The sequence below is a fragment of the Rhineura floridana genome, chromosome 3, assembly GCF_030035675.1.
Source record: "Rhineura floridana isolate rRhiFlo1 chromosome 3, rRhiFlo1.hap2, whole genome shotgun sequence".
Classification (NCBI taxonomy): Eukaryota; Metazoa; Chordata; class Lepidosauria; order Squamata; family Rhineuridae; genus Rhineura; species Rhineura floridana.
The window spans coordinates 209,347,267-209,363,928 of NC_084482.1; the positions used below are offsets into that span (position 1 = coordinate 209,347,267).

The 16,662-nt window shown below is 43.9% G+C and overlaps 1 protein-coding gene across 1 annotated transcript in view; it reads right to left on the bottom strand.

The window, feature by feature from the left end:
• Positions 1-16,662, bottom strand: part of LOC133378918 (zinc finger protein 91-like) — a 32,446-nt gene that overhangs the window by 14,922 nt on the left and 862 nt on the right. The window contains exons 2-7 of the mRNA XM_061613530.1: positions 15,104-15,544; positions 14,743-14,824; positions 12,384-12,466; positions 11,866-11,992; positions 9,631-10,842; positions 3,399-3,406 (exon numbers count right to left, since the gene is read on the bottom strand). Of these exons, the coding sequence (XP_061469514.1) occupies positions 3,399-3,406; positions 9,631-10,842; positions 11,866-11,992; positions 12,384-12,466; positions 14,743-14,824; positions 15,104-15,520 (1,929 nt within the window). The 5' untranslated portion in view covers positions 15,521-15,544. The remainder of the gene's footprint in view (positions 1-3,398; positions 3,407-9,630; positions 10,843-11,865; positions 11,993-12,383; positions 12,467-14,742; positions 14,825-15,103; positions 15,545-16,662) is intronic.

Below are 16,662 nucleotides of genomic sequence, written 5' to 3' on the forward strand. Positions count from 1 at the left end.
GTAAATAGAACAACCACGTGTCAGGCTTGTGGGAGTCTACAATGGCTTAAGCCATTTATTGTGGTCTCCTCATATTTATTGGTTAATTGTTGCTTTGATCGTGTTGTGGTTTAAACATTTTGTATTGATGTCGAACCATTTTTGCCCCATTGTGGACATGTGTTCAATGGAAGCTTGGGATCGAAATGTTTTAATCAATCAATGTGTTGCAATTGCTTTTTAATGCATTATTAAAACTTTTTTTTTAAAAAAAGATGTTTTTTTGTTTTAATATGTTTTGTTTTGTTTTAATATATTTTAAAGTCTGTTTTTATGATTTTAGTGTTTTTAGTGCTTTTGTTTGCTGCCCTGGGATCCTATTGGGAGGATGGGCAGGATATAAATGTAATAAAAAAATAATAAAAAGATGAGTCCTGTGAATCCTGCTAATCTGCAGGAAGGGAATTTGAAGTGCTGAAATATAGGAAAAGTACTGAATATATATACATATACACCCACAGCCTGTGCAGTATGCCACATTGGCTACTCCAGTCCTATAACGGTCCTCTGCATTTCCATATGGTGCCACAAAGCAGGATGATTCTCCTTCCATAACTGGGTCCAGCTGCAGGAGGGGATTTCTGAGCCCCATTTTCCTGGACCCCTCCCTCCACCCACCTCTAGGGAGGGGAAACATACACAAAGAGAACAGTCTCCATCTTCCAGTGTAGTGGTATTTATCTTTATTATTATTATTATAAAAAGTCTATATCCCAACTGCCCATTTAACAAAAAATCCAAAGGGGTGGGCAAAATTCCTCATTCAAGACAGACAAAAAAAAAGGCCATCTTCACACAATGCACAGTCAAATATGGAATTTGCTCCCACAAGAGACAGGGAGGCCACCCACCCGGATGGCTTTAAAAGTGGATGAGAGAAATCCATGGCGGATACGGCTATCAATGGCTACTAGCCATGAGGGCTATGCTCTGCCTCCAGTGTCAGAAGGTTGCATGCTTCTTTTTACCAGTTGATGGAAACCACAGGAAGAAAGAGTGCTGTTGCACTCTGGTCCTGCTTGTAGGCTTCCCGTTGGGTTCAACACTTATAAAAACATTAGAATTTCAAAATCAGTATTATGATCCAACAGGGAGCCTTACCGAGAGAGGCCACAATCCCATAATTCTCCTCCATGACTTCCCTATGCAGAGCTCTCTGGTCAGGATCCAGCAGGGCCCACTCCTCTTCTGTGAAATGCACAGCCACATCCTCAAAGGGCACCGGACTCTGAATGAAAAAGAAATTCCCTCATAAAAAGATTTATCTGCAACCTATATCCAAAGGCTAGTTAAGGTGACATTAATCATTATTCTCACAATTTAATGGAACCTCTTTGAGTGGCGTTCTCAAGGAGAAACAACTGTTTAGGCCCAGGAAAGCCAGCAAGCGACAGAGGCACTCAGGCTGGCTGGAACGTGCCCTTGAACTCTCACACTGCTTCTCTTGGCTGCCTGGATGGCAGACAGAGAGTGGTCTTGTGTGAGTGTGTGAAGACCCTAAAATATTTCATGCACTCTGATATGTGGCACAAACCACCGCTTGCACGTGGCCCCTAGGAGGTTGCCTGGGTGAGAATGTGGCCCTCAGTCTGAAAACTTTCCCCACTCCTCTCCTACCTGATCCAATTCAACAGCAGCTCCTCCGACTCCACAAGAAAGAGCTGGTGGCTGAGTAGGTCTTGCGGGCGGCATCTTTCCATCGCCTGCGAGAGACAGTTGATGGGAAACCATTAACGCCTGCTTGCCTCAGAGGTTAAGTGATGCAAATCAAAGTATGTGTGGGCATTAGAAAGAAACTCACCTGTTGAGCGCATGAATAAAGCTTTATTTTTAAAGCTACAGGTTGCAAAGGCCACCTCAACAGCAGTCATTTTGCCTATGTCTAAGAAAATGGAAAAACAGTACTCCCCCCACAATATAAATCACATATTACCTCTCTGTAATGAGCTATAAAGATGCTTAAAACACAACAGCCCCGAAACACATCTCACCTCACTACTTTTTTGGGATCTGGCTCATGTTTTCTTAGCTGCCAGAAGAAATTTTGCTACTCGGACAGTAATGAAGACACCTTTGCCTGCAAGCAGGGTACATAACTGGTCAGGACTGAGTACCCACAAAGCGTTTCAAACACGGAGGAATCATGTGTGTGTGTTTCTCCCCCCCCCGAAAGTTTCTCTACAAATTTCCAGCAGTCCACACCTGCAAGCGGTACCATCTTTATTGCTCCTATCTGTAGAATGTCATCTTTATTGCTCCTATCTGTACACACGGGCGGGAGTGTTATTTCCAGGGAGTGCACATTGGCAGTCTCAACTCCCGCCCCAATTTGTGTTTCCACCCCCATTGTGGGGTATGTGCAGGTGTTTACCTGTGAGCATGGGCAATTTTTTTAAAATGTGAGATTTTAAAATATTTTTGAGACGCAAGTTTTCTGATATACAAGACTTGTGCTGGGCCCCACCATTAGCCCACCAGTAAAGGAGAAACTTGAATTGCCCCCCTCAGGCCATAGCTCAGACAGAGCATCTACTCTGCATGCAGATTGTTCCAGGTTCAATCCCAGCATTTCATGACTTTATCCATGGGAAACATCACTTTGATATCTGGCCAAGAGCCCAAAATCGATACATTTTATTTTGTTTATCAAATTTCTCTCCTCTCCTTCCTCCCAACAGAGCTTGGAGCAGCAAACATTAAAATGTTAAGACAGTTTGAAATACAACATGCATTTAAAACTTATAGAACTACTGAAAAACAATTAAAAGCATCTAAACACATTTTTAATCATTTAGAACATCTAGAAACGGGTAGGACTGGGAGAGAACTTTGACTGAAATCCTGGAAAGCCCCTGTCAGTCAGTGTTGACAGTATTGAGCTAGATGGACCATTGATCCGACTCAGTAGAAGGCAGCCTCCTATATTCCTATTTCTGAGCTCTGTCTTCCCTCAAAAGGTTGAGGAGTCCATAAGTTATACCCCATTAATCCTTACCCAGCAGCTTCTGTCTGGTGTCCGATGGAGGCCTCTCTGCCTCAGGGAAATCCGTGGCCACTTCTATAAACAGACTCTTTATCTGAAATAGCAATAAGGATTAAAGACATCAATGATGTAGGATTAGAAAAAGAATAGAGAAGTAAAAACCTGAGGGGCCCTAGATGTCTCTGGTTGGATGCCTGCCAGGGAAAGTTGGAAAAGGAGTAAATAATTTTGGCACATGGTCCCTCACATTCTGCGCTATTTTGCATGATCGGGGTAGTCAACTTGCTCCGCCACCTGATGTTGCTGGAATGATGGAAGCTTTAGCTCAACAACATCTGGAGAGCACCATGTTGGATATCCATGATCTAGATTGAACCCTCTCACCTTTTGATATTCCTGCTTCTTGTCCTCTGCCTGACTCAGGAGGAAACCTTCGGCCAGGGCCACCGCCTGGGAACTGGTCTGCGCTCCACATTCTCTGACCCAGCTCTCCACCTCTGGGGGAAGGACAGCCAGGAACTGCTCCAGGATCACCAAGTCCAGGATCTGATTTTTTGTGTGCCGCTCGGGCTTTAGCCACTCATGACAGAGACTGTGGAGTCGGCTGCAAACCTCTCGGGGGCCCTCCGCCTCCAGGTAGCAGAAATCCCTGAAACGCTGGCAGTGCAGATCTGAGCTGAGTGTGTTCTCTTCGCACTGGATCTTCTGCATGGTGCTTTCCCAGAATTCCCCACTGCTCCAAGTCTTGATGGTATTGAGGCCTCTTCCTTCTTCAGGGACAGCTGAGTCTCCCTCTTCCATCACTGAACTGTGTTTTATCAAAGCCTGCAACATGGCAAAAGGATCTTCTTCGTCTTTTTAGTCCCAAGATGAAGGTTGTTGTAATTGGAGGTGCTACGAAGTCCTGCAAAGCCAAGACATTGTTCTATTTACACTGTCAGGACAGGAAAACATTCCCTGAACAAGTACGGATGAGTTTGGCTAGCAGTCAAGTCTTCTCCCAGAAGAAAAGACTGGTGAATTGTGACACTAAAAGAGAAACTAGAAAAGGGGCAGGGGAGGAGTTCAGGCATTTAAAGTCTTCAGCCTGGTGGTGGATTTGAAGATGCAGCATCTGTCCTGCTGGTCTATTGCATAGAATTCCTACCCTTCCATGCAGAGTTCCTCTCTTGACCTTCCACCACACTAAATTGAAGTTGGTTTAAATTAAGGCTGCTGCTCAACTAAAGGAATCTCAGTTGAAGTATTGTCTCAATTGTAGATTGTTTATTAATCCATTAAAGCCTCATACACAGAAGACTTACATTCCTGATGAAAACTTATTTTTCCCTTTGATTTCTTTTTGATATTTTTAATTATGTCATATAAAGCACTTCTTCCTGGCACCTATGATCTGGTATACTGGTTCTATCTAGGGAGGTTCTGTTGCCTGCACAGCTACTCATATTACTCTCACACTGCCCATTTGCAGTACACCTCCCCAATATTTCACTAATCAAGGGAGATTCTTCCCCCCTTTCCCCTTCTTTTGCCCATATCCTATGACAAAGACTCAGCAGCCAGCGGAAAACTCACGTCTCCATGGAGCTCCCTTCCACCGTTGTCGCATATCACTAATATGACTGTTGTCATCTATTGTTTTTAAGCTCCAGTTTAACCCAGTAAATGTCTTCTAGAATGTAATGCAATCCAAACGTGATTCACAAAAAAAATTGCCTGGGCAGAATTATCCCCAGCAAGAAGTGGTCCTGTGGAAGACACTGAAATGGGGCACTCCAGGAGAGGGTCTGAGCCCGCACAGGACGAGGAGATTCCTAGCTTGTCCTGCTTCTGAAACTTGATGGCATTGGGGGCAATTGCTATCCCAGGTCAAGGCTGGTGACCCCCCCAATCCCATCTAGGGTAATGGGGCTGTGAATGGGGTTGTGGTGCCACATCAAGAAAAACTTCCTAACTGTTAGAGCCATTTGACAATGGAACCAATGACCTAGAGAGGTAGTGGGCTCTCCGACACTGGAGGCATTCAAGAGGCAGCTGGACAGCCATTTGTCGGGGATGCTTTAATTTGGATTCCTGCATTGAGCAGGGGGTTGGACTCGATGGCCTTATAGGCCCCTTCCAACTCTACTATTCTATGATCCATTCTGCAATTCCTTTCCTGCTCAGCTGGGAATTTCCATTGCCCCGTTTATTTATTGCTTTTCAGTTGCTGAAAACTACTTGTTTATTCATTTTCGTTTGGGGTCTTCTGATTAAAAGATCGGCACGTTCCCGTAGTGCTTTCTGTTAGGTCTGAATGGGTCCCCCCCTCCATGTCTGAATGCGCACATGCGTGTCAGCCAAGAGGAACTGACTGATCAATGACGGCACGAATGTTAATCAAAATACAATTGATGACTCATTTCCATTGATCAACACAGCGCCGCAGACTCACCCTGAATCCCCACCTCGCATGTTAAAGTGGCCTCCTGGCTTTGCAGAGAGGGAGAAGCCCCCCGCCCCGGCTTGGTAGTCGTGGGGGATTCCCAGTGGATCAGCCCAACAGGCCTCCTCGGCACGCTCCCCGTGCGGCCCTGGGAGACCCCTTGAGCAAAGTACACAACATGGCGAGGGGGAACTCACCGGAAAATTGCAGGAGGGGCCACCTATGGATGCAGCGCCTGGGAAAGGCAGAGGCTCTGTCGTCGTCGTCCCCGTGGGAAGCGAGGCAGGGAGGGGCTCTTCCTCTGTAAGACAGCGCCCCCTCTCCCCACCCCAAACCCCCTTCCTCTCCAGGAATCGAGTTATGTCCCCTTAAACCTTGCAATGCTCAATACTAGGAGTCCCTTTCTCTCCAAGCGGGAGCCGAAGGTGGAGACATGCGCAGCAGGCAGATGGGAGTTTTGGCCTCTCCAGGCCTGCTGGAGACTCAGCGGCACTTCAGGTTCCCGAGCGAAGATGGCAATGCAGAAGGGAAGGGGGCACAAACTGAAGAGGGACCAAAGAGGTTGGGAGGCAGAACAGCTCCACCATCATCCATCCCTCTTCCCAGGCTGGAATTGTCGCTGAGGAAATGTTGGGCCTCCTGAGACCTCACAGCCCCTTTGACAAACTCCAGTTTTGAAGCTTTTTGTCACCATTTCCCTCTAAGCCAGTCCTCCCGGGGCTGCGCTTTGTCTTACAAACAATTTAGATATACACAACTGTATTATTTTATTTTTGCTTATTTACAGGTGAGACTCAAATTTCATTATTTTATATTTCAGATTTTGAAGGAATTACAAAAACAGAAAAAAGATTCAAAAGTAACAATTGTACAATACTCTTTAACAGTATACATAATCACGTCTGTAATATTTTAACCAAGTAGGCCACACCATAATGAACTGTGGGTTGATGGAGGTGCTGTTGAGTCAGACAGGTTATCTATACCTATATCTTTCATGTTTGCATCATTTCACTTCAGTACACACATCCTGTTCTAATAATCTAACACTTTAAGCAAATAGTCCATATGATATTCCAACAGAGCATGAACCTTACGGGATTGGATGAATGGACAAGCTAGCAGGTGAGATTCTTACCATGTCAGGAGTTATCTACTGTTCCTGTAAGATGTGGATATCTGTGGAGCATTAGGCTGATATTCTTAGGCTTTTATAATGTATGCATTTAAAATTTAATAAACTTATATACTGCTGAATCATTAGCATTTCAAAGCAGTGTGCATAAAAATAAACCATACGAAAGGTAAGGCAATAAAAATTCATCACAAAACCACACTTCCTTGCAATGCCTGCTGGCACAAGGAAGTCTTAGTCATGTGCCTGAATTCAGCAAGGAGCTTGGGGGAAGGGCCATAGCTCAGAAGTAGAGCCTCCGCTCTGTATGCAGAAGGTTCCAGGTTCAATCCCTGGTGTCTCCAGAAAGGGCTGTAAAAGTGTTGCGCTGTGTGTAGTTGTGTTGCTTAATTTCGTTTAAAAGCAGCACCACAGCAGCAGAGAGTAACAGCAGATGTTGAAATGCGAGTGTGCCAGCGTGTGCGTGGGTTTGCCTAAGAAAGCAGGCTTTTACCCTGCAACAGCATCACTGAGACTGGAGACTTGGTAAAATAAGAAAAGCTACTTTATTTAGAGAAATACATAGTAGATAGGAAAGGCAAACCTAGTTCTAACTAACTAGCTAAGTTGGAGGCATAACTCCCAGGTGTAGGAGTCAGCCCCATGCTCGGAGAGAGAGCAGAGACAAAGGAAGTCTCCTCTCTCCTGGACAGCCGGAGGACAAAGGAATGGAAAGGGCAGAAGGAGGAGGGGCAGGTAAGCTTCCCTAAAGGCGTCACAGTCTAGCGACAGAAGGAAGTCAGTCAGAGCATCACAGGTAAAAGGTAAACAAAGCCTATCTATCTGGAGGACCCTAGCTCTATCTTCCTTCTGGAGCTTAAACAAAAGAACAAAACAGGAGTTGCTCTTGCCCCACTTCCAACAAAAAGACCCATGTCTGAAACCTGGAGAGCCACAACCAGTCAGTGTAGAGAATCCTGAGCTCAATGGACCAGATGTCTGACTCGGTATCGGGCAGTTTGCTCTATATCTACGTTGGTCCGAAAGCTTATGCCAGAATTGCTATGTTCCAAGGAGGGTGTCTATCACATCTCAGTTGGGAGGCAGTTCGACAGGCTTTATTCAAGATTCCTTCCCAATATGCTCAGATGGATCTCATCTGATTGTCACCTTGTATCATGCCAAAGGCTCGTGATCAATTCGCGCCTCCCTACTCTTATTGCCAGGCTTTCTTTGCGTTATTTTCTACCTCCAGATGCATCGCTAAGTTCCAACATACATACAGTAGTTTTGCCCTGCCATTTGTCAACACTCTTCTCCATATTGCTCCATATTTTGGCTTCCGCTTATTGAACTCTTAACATTTCACTTATATTATTCTATTTCTGCTGTTATCTACTTAAGGTATCAAAAACTGACTGAATAAAATGTACATGCCCTTTGATTGTAACAAAGGGGCATATTCAACTAACTTGCTACGCTAGCAGAAGCTACCACAATGATTCCCACTAGCGCAGTGGGACTTTTCTCCCTCTCCTCCCACATGCACTTCCTCCAAACTGGTTTGGAGGATCAAGAGAACCACCCAAAACAGCACGCGGGGGGAGGAGAGCGGAGATCATTCCATTGGGCAAGCAGAAATGCTGGTGCTGATGGGCCTTTGTGCTATGTTGAATACAACTCATCACCTCTAAGTCGTTTACCCTCTCTTAGCTATTTCGTGATCTATATATTTCTCTTTCCTATATTACGTTTTCTAGGTTTAAGGTATCAGTGTTTCCATCATCGTTACAATTACAACCCTCATATTATCATCACAACAGCCCTGTGACAGTGACTGGCCCAAGGTTGCCCAATGAATTTTCATGGCTGAGCGGGGATCTGAACCATGGTCTCCCTGGTCCCAGTGTGGTGCTCTGACTGACATGTGCCATAGCTTTCCCCTCATTTGGAGGTTCTTTCACAGAGCAAATGTGTCTCTTCTTCTAACATCTTCCACAATACTGCACAGGTTCACAGTCAGACAATTTGATCTGTTTGGTGAAATACAAGACAAAATGATCCCATTCCACAGTTGCTGTTCTCTCCTCTTGCTATTTTTCTTTCTCTTCCCACTATTCCTAACACTATTTTGTTTTTAAACATTTTTCTTTACCCGGACTAATGTTCTGTTAGATTTTTATGAACCTTGCATCTGGGACACCCGACTGATGTCTACTAACATGCATCTAAAGCCTGTTCCCTGGAATTCCACTTTGCATTGATAGTAATGTTCTTCTTTTAAACTAAAAGGCCATACAGTTAGGACAGCTCTGGTAAGTTTTAGCCTCATGGGTTCTGTTTGGCCACCACATTTTGTCCGCTGGGTCACATAAAGGACACTTGCACAAGCATTTATAGGGATTATCTCCTCTGTGAATAGTTAGATGAGAAATGAGCCGCATCTTCTTACTGAAGCTTTTTGGTTTGGTTTAATATTTGTATGCTGCTTTTCCACAAATCCACTTGAGCTCAAACCATCTCACAACAGCAAAACATTTACACATCAAAACTACTGCCTAATTTAAAAAGTATAATAAATACCACAAATGAATGAAACAAATATTAAAATAGAAAAATTAAAAGACACAAATGAATCACTTTGGCTAAATGCTAGGAAGACAAATAAGAACATTAAGAAATGCCTACTAGATCAGGCCAAACAGAAGCCTTTGGGAAGCCCACAAGCAGGACCTGAGTGCAAGAGCACTCTCCCCTCCAGAGGTTTCCAGTAACTGGTATTCATATCAATATCATGTCAAGAAGCAGAACAACCATTGATCAAGTCACCCCTATCTGTCACCTAGAGCATATTCACTCCCCTTCCATCTTTCATCTGGGAGACAGGTTTTCTATACCCTACAGATTAATATGATTTTTCCTCTTTATGAATTCTTGATGACAAAATTTCTGTTTCTTCTGAAACTCTTTCAATAATCCAAATATTTTTTCTTAATTTCTCTCTTATATGAATTCTTTGATGGGCAGTGAGACTCTTCTTGCAGCTCAAGCTCCTTCCGCATTCCAAGCATTTATAGGGTTCCTCTCCAGCATGAATTCTTTGATGATCAGTGAGATAGATCTTTCGAGAAAAGCTCTTTCCACATTCTAAGCATTTATATGGTTTCTCCCCTGTATGAATGCTACGATGGGAAGAAAGATTAAAACTGTCTCTGAAGCCCTTTCCACACTCAAAGCATTTATATGGTTTCTCCCCTGTATGAATTTTATGATGGGAAGAAAGGCTAGAACTGTCTCTGAAGCCCTTTCCACACTCAGGACACTGATATGGTTTCTCTTCCATGTGAAGTATTTGATGATTAGAAAGATGCAGTTTCCGAGTGAACCTTTTTCCACATTCCAAGCATTTATGTGGTTTCTCCCCTGTATGAATTCTTTGATGCGAAGAAAGGCTAGAACTGTGACGGAAGTTCTTTCCACATTCCAAGCATTTATAGGGTTTCTCTCCTGTATGAATTCTTTGATGGGAAGTAAGCTGACTACTGCGAAGGAAGCTCTTTCCACATTCCAAACACTGATAGGGTTTCTCCCCCGTATGAATTCTTTGATGGGAAGTAAGCTGTTCAGTGAGAAGGAAGCCCTTTCCACATTCCAAGCATTTATGTGGTTTATCCCCAGTATGAACTCTTTGATGTGTAGCAAGTTTAGAACTGTAAGGAAAGCTCTTTCCACATTCTAAGCATTTATGTGGTTTCTCCCCAGTGTGAATTCTTTGATGGGAAGTGAGTCTGTTCCTGCGGATGAAGCTCTTTCCACATTCTAAGCATTTATATGGTTTCTCCCCAGTGTGAGTTCTCTGATGCAAGGTGAGAGAGAAATTTCTACTGAAGCTCTTTCCACATTCCATGCATTGATATGGTTTCTCCCCAGTGTGAATTCTTTGGTGAGTTATGAGACTTCTCTTTTGACTGAAGCTCTTTCCACACTCCAAATATTTACATCGTTTCTCCTCTTTGTGATTTTTGCAGTAGGCTTTGTATTTTCTTTTAGAGTTGAGACTTTTCCCATAACCAGAACATTTACTTCTTTTGTTTCTTTGATCTGTTTTTTCTTGGACTGCAATGTCACGGCAATCACTGTCCTCAGAAGTGGAGGTTCTATTCCTCCTCTTTTCTACTTTGGTTTTCCTTTTCCGTTGTTCTTTCTCCATATATTTCTTTCTTTCCAATGTCTCTTTCCCAGATTGTTCACCCTTATTCTTGGTTTCCCATTCGTCTCCTTCTGCAATGATAAGAAAAAGGGATAAGAAATGGAGCCTCAAATCACTGAGCAATTCCAGTGCTTGTGAGACTTTTGGGAGTCTAAAGTCACTCCAGCCATTTAGTGTGGTATTTAATGTCTCCCCGTGTTTATTTGTTAATTGTTGTTTTAACTGTGTTGTGGTTTAAAGATTTTGTATTGATCTCTAGCCATATTTGCCCCACTGCGGACTTGTGTTCAATGGAAGTTTGGAATATGAATGTTTTAATAAATAAAAAAAGATGAATCCTGTAAATCCTGCTAATCTAGAAGGGGATTTGAAGTGCTGAAATACAGGGAAAGTACTGAATAAAGTGTGTGCGTGTGGACACACACACACACACACACACACACACAGAGCCTCTGAAATATGCCACATTGGCTACCCAAGGCTACTCTAGGCCTATAACGTTCTTCTGCATTTTAATACGGTGCCACAAAGCAGGATGATTCTCCTTCCATAATTGGGTCTCTCCAGCTCTAGGAGGGGGTTTCTGAGCCCCATTTTCCAGGACCCCTCCCTGACCCCACCTCCAGGGAAAAAAGACAAACAAAGAGAACAGTCTCCATCTTCTAGTCTACCACTGTTTATCTTGTTTAAAAACCACTATATTCCAAATGTCCATTTAACAACAAATCCTAAGAGGGAGGGCAAAATCTCTCATTTAGCACAGTAAAAAAAAAAAAAAAGACCTTCACACAGTGCATGGTCAAATATGAAATTTGCTCCCACAAGAGGCAAGGAGGCCACCAACTTGGTTGGCTTTAAAAGAGGATTGGACAAAGTCATGGAAGAAAAGGCTATCAACAGCTACTAGCCACAATAGCTGTGCCTTTCCTCCATTGTCAGGAGGTTCTATGCTTCCAAATACCAGTTGCTGGAAAACACAGGATAGGAGAGTGCTGTCGCACTCAGGACCTGTTTGCAGGCTTCCCATTGGGTTTAACACTTATACAAATATTAGAATTTCAAAACAGATATTATGATCCAAGAGGGGGTCTTACCGAGAGAGGCCACAATCCCATAATTCTCCTCCATGACTTCCCTATGCAGAGCTCTCTGGTCAGGATCCAGCAGGTCCCACTCTTCTTCCGTGAAATGCACAAATACATCCTCAAAGGACACTGGACTCTGGGGGGGTGGAAGAAATTTTCTCCTCATAAAAAGATTATCTAAATCCTACATCCAAAAGACTAGTTAAGGTGACATGGATCATTATTCAAAGAATTTAACCAAACCTCCTTGAGTGGCATTCTCAAGGAAACAGAATTCTTTACGTCCAGGGAAGTCAGCAGGGGACAGAGGCACTCAGGTTGGCTGGAAGATACCCTTGAACCCTCATCATGCTTCTCTCGGCTGCCTGGATGGCAGATAGAGAGGGCTGTGTGTGAGTGTGTGAAGACCCTAACATACCTCACCCACTTGCATATCTGGCCTTACCCATCAGTGCCACATGGCCCCTTGAAGACTGCCTAGATGAGAATGTCTCAAGTCTGAAAACGATTCCCCATCCCTGCCCTACCTGATCCGGTTCCGAAGCAGCTCCTTCTACTGCACCGGAATGAGTTGGTGCCTGAGTAGGACTTGCCAGCATCTTTCCATCTCCTGTAAGAGACAAAGTTGTTCAGAAGCCATTATGACATGCTTGCCTCAGAGGTTAAGTGATGCAGGTCAAAGTACACATAGTCATTAGAAGGAAACGTACCTGTTGAGTGAATGAGTAAAGTGTTATTTTTAAACCTACAGGCTGCACAGACCACCACAAAATAATCACAGAATCATAGCAGAGTTTGAAAGGGCCTACAAGGCCACAGAGTACAGCCCCCTGCTCAATGCTGTCACACCGCTTAGGAGGTTTTTCCTGATGTTCAGTCGAAATCTGGCTTCCTGTAACTTGAGCCCATTATTCCACGTCCTGCACTCTGGGATGATCGAGAAGCAATCCTGACTTTCCTCTGTATGACAACCTTCCAAGTACTAGAAGAGTGCTATCATATCTCCCCTCAGTCTTCTCTTCCCAAGGCTGAACATGCCCAGTTCTTTTAGTCTCTCTTCACAGGGCTTTGTTTCCAAACTTCCTGGTAATCATCTTGCCGTATGAGAAAAATAGTGATCCACCCCGCAACAAAAATCACACTTTACCTCTGTAAAATGAGCAATAATGATGTTTAACATACAACAGAACAAAAATACATGGAACCTGGCTCACATATTCTTAGCTACAAGAGGAAGCTTTGCTGCTTGGATGGTAATGAAGACACCTTTGCCTGCAAGAAGGGTACATATCTGATCCAGGAAGGATCTGTTTGACAGAGAACGTGTACACATTAAGAGTCTGAAACACATGGTTTTTTTTGTGTGTGTGTGTATGTTTCTCCCGAGTGCCTCTCTTGACATCACTTTGCAGAGGTCCACATCTGCATACTTCATAGAAAGTTGAAGTGGCAGCTATATAACTCTACCCGTATATGTGAGTGGGTGTGGACTTTGCAAGGAGTGCACATCAGTGTTCTCGACTGCCTCCTCTCAATTATCGTTTCGACCCCCATTGTGGGATGTGCACAGGTATTGTTTATCTGTGTGTACAGGCAATTTATTTTTAAAAAACTGTGTTTCTGACATATAAATATTCTGATACAAAACAGTGGGTCAAAAAATTACGTGTGTGTGTATGTTATGCTCTGCACCACCACCAGCTCACCAGTAAAGCAGAAGCTTGAACTGCCCCCCTTAGGCCATAGCTAAGGACTCAGGTTCAATCCCCGGCACTACACAACTTAATCCACAGGACAGCACTGATATCTGGCCAAGAGCTCAAATCGGTAGATTTTATTTTATTTATTTGATATCTGGCCAAGAGCTCAAATTGGTAGATTTTACTTTATTTATTTGATATCTGGCCAAGAGCTCAAATCGGTAGATTTTACTTTATTTCTTTATTAAATCTCTCTCCTCTCCTTCCTCCCAAAGGAGCAACAAACACTAAACGGTTAAAACAATATAGTTTAAAGTATAATAAAATGACATTGAACTTGTCAAAGATTATCAATACCTTGGCACAGTCATTAACCAAAATGGAGAATACTCAATAAATCAGAAGAAGGCTAGGACTGGGGAGGGCAGCTATGAGAGAACTAGAAAAGGTCCTCAAATGCAAAGATGCATCACTGAACACCAAAGTCAGCATCATTCAGATCATGGTATTCCCGATCTCTATGTGTGGATGTGAAAGTTGGACAGTGAAAAAAGCGGATAAGAGAAAGATCGACTCCTTTGAAATGTGGTGTTGGAGGAGAGCTTTGTGCATACCATGGACTGCGAAAAAGACAAATAATTGGGTGTTAGAACAAATTAAACCAGAACTGTCACTAGAAGCTAAAATGATGAAACTGAGGTTATCATACTTTGGACATATAATGAGAAGACATGATTCACTAGAAAAGATAATAACGCTGGGAAAAACAGAAGGGAGTAGAAAAAGAGGAAGGCCAAACAAGAGATGGATTGATTCCATAAAGGAAGCCACAGATCTGAACTTACAAGATCGGAACAGGGTGGTTTATGACAGATGCTCTTGGAGCTCACTGATTCATAGGGTCACCATAAGTCATAATCGACTTGACGGCATATAACACACACACAGAAGTAGGTAGGACTGGGAGAGGACCTTGACTGAAATCCTGGAAAGCCACAGACAGTCAATGCCGACAGTCCTGGACCCTTCAACTGACTTTGCTTAAGGCAGCTTCCTGTGTTCCCATTCTGAGCTCCAGAAAAGAGTGGAGAGAAGTGTCTTCCCACAAAAGATTAAGGAGCCCATAGATTTCTTTCGAAGTCAACAGAGAGATATACAAATTGAGATACGCCCCATTAATCCTTACCCAGCAGCCTCCGTTTGGTGTCCGATGGAGTCCTCTCTGCCTCAGGGAAATCAGTGCCCAATTCTGCAAACAGACCCTTCACCTGAAACAGCAGTAAGGATTGAAGACATCAAAGGCATAGAATTAGAAATAGAATGAGGGAGGCAAAAACCTTAGGGGTATTGGATAACCCAGCTTGGATGATAGCCCGAGGAAGATGAAAAAAGAAAAAATAATTTTGGCATATGGTCCCTCTCATTCTGCGCTATTATGTATGATCCAGATCAGGGGTAGTGAACTTGCCTTTCCTGATGTTGCTGGAATGATGGGAGCTTGGAGGGCACCACATTGGATATCCATGATCTAGATCAAGTGCTCTCACCTTTTGCTCTTCCCGCTTCTTGTCCTCTGCCTGACTCAGGAGGAAGCCTTCCGCCAGGGCCACCGCCTGAGAACTGGTCTCTGCTCCACATTCCCTCACCCAGCTCTCCATCTCTGATGGAAGAACAGTCAAAAACTGCTCCAGGATCACCAAGTCCAGGATCTGAGCCTTTGTGTGCCGCTCTGGCTTCAGCCACTCATGACAGACATTATGGATCCTGCTGCAAACCTCTCGGGGTTCCTCAGCCTCCTGGTTGCAGAAATGCCTGAATTGCTGGCACTGCAGATCTGAGCTGAGGATGTTCTCTTCACCCAGCATCTTCTGCACAACCCTTTCCCAGAATTCCCCACTGCCCCAAGTTTTGATGGTATCGGGGCCTCTTCCTTCTTCAGGGGCAGCTGAGTCTCCCTCTTCCATCTTCAAACTGTGTTCCACCAAAGCCTGCAACATGGCAGAAAGAATTGTTTTGTCTTGGTCAGTTTATATCTCAAGGCAAAGATTGTCCTAATTGGAGGTGCTACGAAGCCCTTCAAAGGCAAAAAACTATTCTGTTTACACTGGCAGGACAAGAAAACGTTCCCTGAGCAAGGGTGGATGAGTGTGGCTAGCAACCAGGTCTTTTCCCAGAAGAAAACACTGATGAAAAATGATACTCAAAGAGAAGTAAGAAATGGAGTTGGGGGAGGTAAGGGATTTAAAGCCTTCAACCTGGTGGATGATCAGAAGATGCAGTATCTGATCTTACCATTTCTACCCTTCCGCGCACAGTTCCTCTCTTGGCCTTCCACTACAGCAGATTGAACCGGGCTTAAATTAAGGTTGTCCCTCAGCAAGAGGACTCTTAGCTGATGCATTGTCTCACTTGCAGATGGTTTATTAATCCAATAAAGCCACATATGCATAAGACACGCATTCCTGAAGAAAACTATTTTTCCCTTCAATTTCTCATATTTTTAATTAAGTCATATAAAGGACTTCTTCCCTGCATCTGTGATCTGGTTTACTGCTTCTATCTAGGGAGGTTCTATTGCTTGCACAGCTACTCGTATTATTCTCACACCACCCATTTGCAATGTGCCTGCCCCAATATTTCACTAATCAGACCAAAGCCTTGTCTATCATTTTCTTCCCCTTCCTTCCTTTGTCCACATCCTCTTATACAGACTTATTAACCAGAGAAAACCACACCACATCTCCATCCAGCTGCCTTCCACCATTATCATCATTTATCACTAATAGGAAGCTGTCACCATCTATGGTGTTTAAGATCTGCTTTAATCCTGTCATAGCCTTCTAGCATGTAATGCCTTAGGCTGCAATCCAAACCCTATTAGCCAAAAGTGTGGATGGGTACAACCCCAGCAGCTAGTGGCCCCAAGGAAAACACGGCAATGGGGCGCTCCAGGGAATGGTCTGAGCCTACACAGGATCCAGGGGATCCCCCTAGCCTGCCCCACTTCTGATACTTGATGGCATTCATCATGCCCGATGGCTATTCCAGGTCAAGGCAACCATAACCCAGAACAGCTTTTGCCTGCCCTCGTCCCCTCCCCCATCCG